Source organism: Hemitrygon akajei, chromosome 2 (assembly GCF_048418815.1).
Source record: "Hemitrygon akajei chromosome 2, sHemAka1.3, whole genome shotgun sequence".
NCBI classification, from domain to species: domain Eukaryota; kingdom Metazoa; phylum Chordata; class Chondrichthyes; order Myliobatiformes; family Dasyatidae; genus Hemitrygon; species Hemitrygon akajei.
This window is the reverse complement of record NC_133125.1, coordinates 182,314,946-182,325,296: the sequence shown is the minus strand read 5'-3', so window position 1 is coordinate 182,325,296 and position 10,351 is coordinate 182,314,946. Positions and strand designations below refer to the sequence as shown.

At 48.1% G+C, this 10,351-nt stretch overlaps 1 protein-coding gene across 1 annotated transcript in view; it reads right to left on the bottom strand.

Moving 5' to 3' along the window:
* Positions 1–1,917: 1,917 nt before the first annotated feature.
* Positions 1,918–10,351, bottom strand: part of LOC140721536 (rho family-interacting cell polarization regulator 2-like) — a 30,488-nt gene continuing 22,054 nt past the window's right edge. Inside the window, exons 12-13 of the mRNA XM_073036351.1 lie at positions 9,120–9,275; positions 1,918–2,030 (exon numbers count right to left, since the gene is read on the bottom strand). Of these exons, the coding sequence (XP_072892452.1) occupies positions 1,918–2,030; positions 9,120–9,275 (269 nt within the window). The remainder of the gene's footprint in view (positions 2,031–9,119; positions 9,276–10,351) is intronic.

The window sequence follows — 10,351 nt, the reverse complement described above, 5'->3', positions numbered from 1 at the left end:
TCACGGAGTATACCTTAACACAAGTGGTTGCCACGTAACACACCCGAATCCATGTATGGATCAACAAAAAGTGGTTGCCACAGAATACTCCAGAAATCCAAGTATGGATCATACAAATTGACAGTCACTTATCCAATATGCACTGTGTGCCACAAATTATCACAATCTTCTGGACACAGAGAAATATTGGGAACGGCCACTGCTGTAGTGATCTCTTCAACTCACTCAACTCAACTCACTGTCTCGCTGTACAGATGGAAACATCAAAATGCTGCAAAGCCAAAACAAGTGACAATCATTCCTTCTCTATTGTGGAATGGTTTCTTTGATGTTTATCGAGTTCCTTTGAAAAGTATGCCACAGGATGGTCAATGTCATCATGATCATCTCTTTGTAATAACACTTCTCCTGCAGCCTCGTCACTGGCATCCACTGCTATGGAAAATGGCTTTTCAAAGTCAGGTGACCTGAGCACAGGTTGATGACACAAGATGGTCTTCAATTTGTCAAATGCCTTCTGACAAGGCTCTGTCCAAACAAATTTCTCACCCTTCGTCAGGATGTTAGTCAATGGAAGGGCAATATCAGCAAAGTTCTTACAGAGATTGAGATAATACCTGAGCAGTCCTAGGAATCTTCTAAGAGCGTTCTTATCAAATGAAATTGGAAACTCAGAGACAGCCTGAACCTTTGCCTGAACAGGAGCCAACCTGCCCTGACCTACAATGTAACCAAGATAGGTCACAGTGGCATGGCCAAATTCACTCTTATCTAAGTTAACTGTAAAGTTGGCCTTTGAGAGCCTTTCACACAGCTTTTCTACTGCAGAGATATGGGCTTCCCATGTGTCATTTCCTGTGACCAAGTCATCAATATAGGCGGCTGTATGTTCTAACCCTTGAATTACAGAATTAATCATTCTCTGAAATGTTCCCAAAGCATTTTTCATTCCAAATGGCAGAACATTGTATTTATATAACCCAGAAGGTGTTAAAATGCAGAAATTTCTCTACCTCTGTCTGTTAATGAAACACACCAATACCCTTTTAACAGATCGATTTTTGTAAGAAACTTAGTTTTTCCAACCTTGTCTACACAATCATCTACTCTAGGGATTGGATAAGCATCCGTTTTCGTTATAGCATTCAGCTTTCTGTAATCAGTGCAAAACCTGATACTACTATAAGGTTTAGGTAGCATGAGCTCAAATCTGAAGTAGAATGCCTAATAATACCATTTTCTAACATATACTCAATTTCTTGATCATCAAGTTTATACTTTTCAACATTCATGCGATAAGGATGCTATTTTATAGGTTTAGCATCATCAACATCTACACCATGTGAGGCCACTGTTGTTCGTTTTGGAACATCAGGGAACAGATCCTGAAATTTCATGATAACTGCTTCATTTGCTGTTGCTGATCTGGTTGTAAATGAGCCAGTTTTTCATCAAGGTTTTCTAAATAATGGAATTTGGCAATCTAGCCGGAACGATGTTTGGTTTAAAGTGGCCTCAGAAGGGTCATCCAGAAAATCTTCAGAGAGCCCAGATCCATCCCACTTCACAGCAGCCGCTACAACTGCAGTTGGCATTTCATAGTACGGCTTAAGCATGTTAATGTGACAGAGCTGTGTTGGCCTCCTTCTATCTGGAGTTCTGACAACATAATCGACATCATTGACCTTGGACACAATTTCATAGGGGCCATGGAATCTGGCCTGCAGAGGATTTGTTTGCACAGGGAAAAGAACGATCACCATATCTCCTGGCTTAAGTGTCCTAGCTCTGGCTGTCTTATCATACCAGGTCTTCATCTTACTCTGAACAGATTTTAAAATCTCCCCAGCTAGGTTACAAGCCCTCTGCTATCTGCCCTTGAATTTTAAAACATAGTCCAACAAATTTATATGCAGGTCATTGCTGGCTGGTCCATTGCTTTCTTAACAATGCCAAAGGACCTCGAACCTGGTGCCCAAATACAAGCTCTAAGGGGCTAAAGCCTAGGGACTCTTGCACAGAATCCCTTCCTGCAAATAGAAGCAAGTGAGCTCCGTCATCCCAATCCTTCTCATTTTCAAAACAGAAGGTCCTAATCATGATTTTGCAGGTAGAATGGAATCTTTTGCAGCCCCTTGGAATTCTGGATAGTGTGCAGAAAACGTAATCTGTTTGGCTCCCAGTTCGTAAATTACCTGCTGGAATAACCCTGACATACAATTACATCCTTGATCGGACTGGATTTCTTTTGGCAAACCAAATAGGGTGGAAAATTTTATGAGAGCCTTCGACACAGTTGGAGCTTTGATATTCCTGAGAGATATTGGTTCTGGAGATCTAGATGCTGTACACATAATGGTTAGCAAATACTGATGGCCAGCTCTAGTCTTTGGCAATGGGCCAACACAATCCACAATAACTTTAGAAAAGGGTTCACCAAATGCAGGAATAGGCTGTAGTGGAGCCTCTTAGGTGACCTGATTAGGTCAAGGGTGAAGGACAAGTGTGACAAGTTCAGCAAGAGAGTCTTTACTCATTGGGGATTGCCAAGGAGTTTAGAATCAGATCAACGGCCTCAGTTCACTGTAAAAGTGATGCAAAATCTGATGAGACTGTTTGAGGTAAAGCAGAGGTTTCTTATCCCTTATCGACCCCAGTCAGTGGAATTGTTGAACGGATGAACAGAACTTTAAGGAGAATGTTAGCTAAAATGGCTAAGCAACACAGGGCCATATGGGTCAATGTCTAACCCCAAGTCCTTGTGGTAATCCGTACCACTCAAGCTTCTTTTTACACCTTTGAAGTTGAAGAGCGGGAGAGAAATGAGAGGGTTAGAATTCCTGGTTGGGCTAGAGTTATCGGAGCCTGAGTGTGATAGTATTGTAAAGGACAAGTGGGTGCAGCAATTCATCGACACTATAAAGGAAGCCCATTATGTTGCAGCCCATAACACGGGACGGATGAAACAGCAGAGTAAAGCTTATTTTGATGTGTGAACAAAACCGAGTGAGTTGGAGATAGGACAGAAGTTTATGATCTCAGTACATCAACCAGGCCCTTTTACAACTCCGAGATTTGTGGGACTGTACGATGTCGTTGAGAGAGACAGTCCATCAGTTTATCAAATCCAGACTGCTCCAAGTAAGTCAGGTTGATATTGTGGCGACCCACTTCCCAGCGCACTCAAACCAGCTCACAAAGCGGCCGGTCCCAAAGAGGGCGCCAAGTCTGCTTCACCGGCAAGGGGAGAAGCCCGGCGTGGGACGGGACTGTGAATACGCGACCCCTACAGCATTCCCGCCCGGGGAGGGCGGGATCAGGAAGGCTTTAATGCGAAACCGCCAAGTTTGAATAAAACTCTTTTGCAACTGCAGCTCACCGACTCCGTGTCGTTGTTTCAGAGCTGCGTGTAGCACACCACTACAATTGGTGACCCCGACGGCCCAAACGATATTTGGGCCGAGGATGAACGATGCTCCATCTGTTCATGCAGTTTCGTTGAAAATGCCAAGCTTCTGGACGCTGCGACCTCACCTATGGTTCCAGCAAGCAGAAGCCCAATTCCACATTCGGCAGAAAACCTCGGATGCCACACGTTACTACTACGTGGTGAGCTCCCTCGACCAGGACACAGCCACCCAGGTTGAAGAGTTCATACAGTCTCCCCCAGCGGACGGCAAATACACAGATTTCAAAGCCCGGCTCATAAGGACTTTCGGACTCTCAGGGCGCCAGCGGGCTGCCCGCTTACTGCACCTGGATGGTTTGGGAGACAGACCTCCATCGGCTTTAATGAATGAGATGTTGTCCCTGGCCGGAGGTCACAAGCCCTGCCTCATGTTTGAGCAGGCATTCCTGGACCAGGTGCCTGAGGACATATGCCTGCTGCTGTCCGACGCGGATTTCAGCGACCCCCGGAAGGTGGCAGCCCGGGCGGACTTGCTGTGGAAAGCCAAGAAGGAGAGTGGGGCGTCCATCTCACAGATCACCAGGCCACGCTCCCAGCAGCAAACCGGACCAGGCCCGGCCGCAGAGCCCACTAACCCCAGAGGCAGGGGTGAGGAGCCCAACGAATAATGGTGTTTCTACCACCAGCGGTGGGGCGCAGAAGCCCGCCGCTGTAGCCCGCCCTGCAAGTTCCCGGGAAACACCAGGGCCAGCCGCTGCTGATGGTTATGGTGGCTGGCTATCAGGATAGCCTCCTGTATGTCTGGGACAAGCGGTCGGGACGCCGCTTTTTGGTCGACACTGGAGCCGAGATCAGCGTCTTACCTCCGACGAGTTACGACACCCGCAACAGGGCACCGGGTCCCACCCTGAGGGCCGTGAACGGCAGCACAGTAAGGACCTACGGCACCCGTACGGTGCGGCTACATCTCGGCTCCAGCCGGTTCACACTGGCCGCCGGTAGCCCAACCGCTCCTGGGAGCGGATTTTTTGCGGGCTTACAGCCTACTGATCAACCTGCCAAGGAAGAGACTGGTCCACGCCGAGACCTTTCAAACGTTCTCCCTGGGTGAAGCCCAGTTGCCGGCCCCACACCTCGACTCCATCACGCTGTCCGACAATTACTTCACCAGAGTCCTGGCGGATTTCCCATCGGTTCTGGCACCACAGTTCACGGCAGCCATGCCCCGACACGGCGTACAACACCACATCCCGACCCAGGGACCACCCCTCTACGCCCGTGCTCGAAGGCTTCCCCCGGAGAAGCTCCGACTGGCGAAGGAGGAGTTCAAGAGGATGGAGGAATTGGGGATCATACGGCGGTCCGACAGCCCATGGGCCTCCCTCCTGCACATGGTGCCCGAAGCAACAGGGGGCTGGAGACCGACCATGCGGCGACTACCGCAGGCTGAACGAGGCTACAACACCTGACCGCTATCCTGTGCCGCATATTCAGGACTTTGCAGCAAACCTGCACGGCGCACGGATCTTCTCCAAGGTAGACCTCGTCCGGGGATACCATCAAATCCTGATGCATCTGGACGACGTCCCCAAAACGGCTCTCATCACCCCGTTCGGCCTTTTCGAGTTCCTCCGCATGCCGTTCAGCCTGAAGAATTCCGCACAGACATTCCAGCGGTTAATGGACGCGGTGGGACGTGACCTGGACTTCGCATTCATCTATTTGGACGACATCCTCATAGCCAGCAGCAGTCGTCAGGAGCATCTGTCCCACCTCCGACAACTCTTTGCCCGGCTGAGTGACTACGGTCTAACGATCAACCCGGCCAAATGCCATTTCGGGCTCAACACCATCGACTTCCTGGGCCACAGGATTACTAAAGACAGGACAACTCCTCTGCCCGCCAAGGTAGACGTGGTGCGCCATTTCCCCCGACCCAACACAATCAAAGGCCTTCAGGAATTTGTGGGTATGGTGAATTTCTACCACCGTTTCCCCCCTTCAGCTGCCCGAATCATGCCCTGATGTCGGGTAAGGGGAAGGACATTACCTGGGACGAGGAGTCCGCCGCCGCTTTCATTAAAACCAAAGAAGCCTTGACAAACGCCGCGATGCTAGTGCACCCCAGAACGGACGTCCCTACCGCCCTCACAGTGGACGCATCCAACACGGCAGTCGGTGGGGTACTGCAGCAGCTCATCGCGGGTCGCTGGCAACCCCTGGCGTTCTTCAGCAAACACCTACGACCACCGGAGCTCAAATACAGTGCTTTCGACCGGGAACTGTTGGCGCTATACCTGGCAATCCGGCATTTCAGGTACTTCTTAGAAGGTAGGCCCTTCATCGCGTTCACGGACCACAAACCGCTTACCTTTAGTAGGCCCAGGTGAGAGGACCCTACTCTGTGACGGAACCACCGACCAACCCCGCCCCATCGTCCCGGCAGCCTGACGGCGCCGCGTTTTCAACTCCATTCACAACTTAGCGCACCCCTCCATCAGGACAACCGTCCGGATGGTCTCCAACAAGTTCGTTTGGCACGGACTCCGCAAGCAGATCAGTGAATGGGCCAAAACGTGCATGCACTGCCAAACAGCCAAGGTGCAGCGACACACCAAAGCCCTGCTGCAGCAGATCCACCCCACCCACCGGCGTTTCGACCACATTCATGTGGATATCGTGGGCCCCCTGCCAGTGTCGCGCGGAGCGCGGCACCTCTTCACTATCGTGGACCGGTTCACAAGATGGCCAGAGGCGATCCCGCTCACCGACACCACCTCCGAATCTTGCGCCCGGACACTGATTGCTACCTGGGTATCTCGCTTTGGTGTACCGGCCCACATTACCTCCGACAGAGGCGCCCAGTTCACCTCCAGCCTGTGGTCAGCTATGGCCAGCCTTTTGGGGACACAGCTGCACCACATAACTGCCTACCACCCACAGTCGAAAGGACTGGTGGAGCATTTCCACTGTCACCTGAAGTCGGCTCTCATGGCCCGCCTGAAAGGGCCTAACTGGGTGGACGAGCTTCCCTGGGTCCTGCTTAGAATCCGCACGGCTCCCAGAGAGGTCGAGTTGGTGTACGGCGCGCCCCTGGTCATCCCGGGAGAGTTCATACTAGCCCCAAGGGGGCAAGAGAAAGAACCCGGAGCAGTCCTGGGCAGACTACGCGAGAGGCTCGGCAACCTGGCCCCCATACCCACTTCGCAGCATGGGCAGAACCCGACCTGCGTACCCAATGACCTGCAAAACGGTAAGTTCGTTTTTGTACGACGGGCGGACATCGGGCACCGCTACAGCGGCCCGACGAGGGGCCGTTTACGGTGATCAGAAACAACGGGTCCACGTTCGTGCTGGACATTGGGGGGAAGAGGAGGTTTTCACGGTGGACCGACTCAAACCAGCCCAGGTGGACTTGGCGCAGCCGGTCGAGATTCAGGCACCGCGGCGCAGAGGCAGACGTCCCAAACAGAGTCCGACCCAGACTGTGGACATTGGGGGGTGTATCGCCGGTTCTGGGGGCGGGGGGGGGGGTTATGTGGCGACCCACTTCCCAGCGCACTCGAACCGGCTCACAAAGTGGCGCGCGCCGGCATTGAGGCCGGTCCCAAAGGGGGCGTCAAGTCTGCTTCACCAGCAAGGGGAAAAGCCCGGCGCAGGACGGGACTGTGAATACGGGGAGGGCGGGATCAGGAAAGCTTTAAAGCGAGACAGCGAAGTTTGAACAAACCTCTTTTGCAACTGCAGCTCACCGGCTCCTTGTCATTATTTCAGCGCTGCGTGTAGCCACACTGCTACAATATCATATTAACCATTTCAAATCACTTGAAGATGGTCAATGCTCTCTAGTAGCTGAGCCCATAAGGCAAATTGTCAATGGGATGCTCTGGGCAGAGATGATGATACTCGTAGATTTATTTTTCAGGCAATCAACGATGATGAGGATGGAGGAGTTGCACCCTCCATCCTCATCATCGTGAGTTTGGCAGCCACTTCTGTTTGTACCCAGAGGTTAAGGTAGTCCACTTCATACTCGGTATCAAAAAAGGAGGGTTAAGGCAAAGCAATCTTTACAATTGTCTTAACCAAAGCAAAGACAGTGGAGGAGAGAAGCAGATGGAAGACTGTGCTCATCATCGGATACACTGGAAATACAACAGGAGATAGAAATCTTGAATTTAAGGGAGATATTAGAAACTTGGTTCAGAAAAAGAGGGATGTCTACAATAGATATAGGCAGCATGGAGTAAAGGAATTGCTCGAGGAATATAAAGAATGTAAAAGGAATCTTAAGAAAGAGATTAGAAAAGCTAAAAGAAGATACGAGTTTGGTTTGGCAAATAAGGTGGAAGTAAATCCGAAAGGTTTCTACAGTTATATTAAAAGCAAGAGGATAGTGAGGGGTAAAATTGGTCCCTTAGAGAATCAGGGTGGTCAGCTATGTGTGGAGCCGAGGGAGATGGGAGAGATTTTGAACAAGTGAAACGGCCACAGATTTTGAAACAAGGGAAACGGCCACAGATTTTGAAAAGTGCAAGATGAGGTAGACTGAGATTCAAGAGTTCATTCTTATCATATAGAAGATCTGACAGTCATATTGGATTCCTGATGACACAAACAAACTTAAATGGCTGGTCATCTTATTTTTATGGGGTCTTATTTGTTGCTTTGTTATCCCAATGATTACAGTTCAAAAGTAATGAAATGGCCACATGATTAAAGGTTCAAGATTCAAGTTTGTTTAATGTCATTTCCTGTTCACAAGTGTAAGGAGAGTGAAATAATTGTTACTCCAGATCCAATGCAGCACAAAACAAAACATAAAAGATAAAGAACACAATAATGATCATTAAAAAACACACAATGAATATAAATACATAAGATAGCTCATATATGTAGATTGATTGGATGTCCATAAATTGACACAAAGCTGTATGTAAGGTGACTGACAGGAAATAATAATGTAGTGGTGGAGTTAGTGGGTAGAGGTGTTGATCAGCCTTACTGCTTGGGGAAAGTAACTTTTTTTGAGTCTGGTGGTCCTGGCATGCATACTATGTGCCCTCCTTTCAGGTAGGAGTGGGACAAAGAGCCCACGAGCAGGGTATGTGGGATCCTTCATGATGTTACTGCCCATTCTCTGGCACCTTTTTGTTTATATGGAAGGTGCTGTACAAATTCTTCCTTTTTTCCCTGAGGGGAGATTATTAAAAGGGCACAATTAGAGAAATAATGGGCTTGATAGCGTAGAGCAGACTAGAAAACCTTTATTAAGAAGGTGTTGGGGGAGGGGGTTATGGTCATAACACTGCCTTTAACATTGTCTGCTCTACACTGGGAAGTTCGTGTGACAAGCAGCCAAATGGAGTAGATTGGATTAAAATTACCTCTGGTGAAGCACATTTAATGAATTCCTCACTCTTATTATATATCTTCCTATAAATGAAGCCATGCCTTCAGACATAAAGAGTAGCACTTGACATGAATTGTATCTACTCAGTTATATACTGGGCATCATTTAGAAAATCATTGGAGAAATATGGAAGCATGCAAGGCATCAGGACAAGAAAGGAATGTCAAAGAGAAAAAGAGTGGAATAGGAATGGGACGTTGATGATAAAACCATAATTCTAATATTTGGAAACAGCTAATTGCTTCAGTTCATAGAACATTTGCTCAGGGAAGCAATAAACCAGACATAATCTTATACCTTCATTTGCCAGTCGCGTCAGGTGACTTCTGAGGTCAGACGTGTTGAGGCTTCTCAGGTAGTTGGAAAGCTCCCAGATGGTTATCACCTCTTCCACACCGGGGCCAGGAAACATCTCAGGCTTATCTAGGATCTGATTCATGAGTATCTGAACCGCTGGGTAACAGAAAAACAGGAGCGAAATCAGCAAGGGAACAGTAAAATTAGGCTTAATTACAAGAACCTTTATATGCATCTTAAAATGCTTTTCCTAAACATAGCTCACCAGGACCTAGGATTGTCACTTGACACAGTCCATAGCTATCACTATTGTTCTTTCTATCCTGTTAGATATGGAGCTGTCACAAAGGTTTCCCAGAGTGCAATCCCACTTGCAAATCTTCTGTGGTAACAAACTAGATCTTGAACAAGATCTAGTCTTGGGCTAATAGATAGCTTGCATGTCTTTTCTGTGGTACAAAAGTCTGAGACCATCTCCAGACAGTCCAACCAACTCTGTCGAAAATTCAGTGAGGTTGCCATTATTGAATTCCTTCATCATCAGTATCCCAGACCAGCCACTTTGGAACATGAACAAGGTATACATTGTTCCCAATAGTAATATCTACAACTGGCATCATTCCAAAGTCACTACACAATAGCTTTAAACAATTAGGGCTACACATTAATACCTGTGTAAATCTCTATAAAGCCACAATACTAAACACCATTAGAATAGTCCAAAAGTTCCTAATAATTGAGAAATAAGCCTGCTTGGCTATGCCCATACCTCAGGTTTAACCAGCTTGAGCTGAAAAAATACAACAATAATAATAATAATAAATAAGCAATAAATAATGAGAAAATGAGATGAAAAGTCCTTGAATGTCTATCCAATTCAGTGGAAACAGTTCAGCGATGGGGCAAGTGAAGTTATCCCCTCTGGTTCAAGAGCCAGATGACTGAGTGGTAATAACTGTTCCTGAGGCTGGTGGTGAGGTGAAGTGAGGGTCCTGAGGCTCCTGTACCTACTTCCTGATGACCAGTTACACTGCCGTGCTGATGTAGCTCACTAAATAATGAAGAAATTCAGATGCATATCTTCAGCAGGCATTCACGGTGTGGCAGAGACCTCCATCAAGAGATACAGTGGCATTTAGGAGATTGCTGTGAAGCCAACAGCTATCCAAAGTCACCCCACTACCAGCATTCAGAAATGTTACTTTGCCACCCTTGACATGCACTGCTACCTG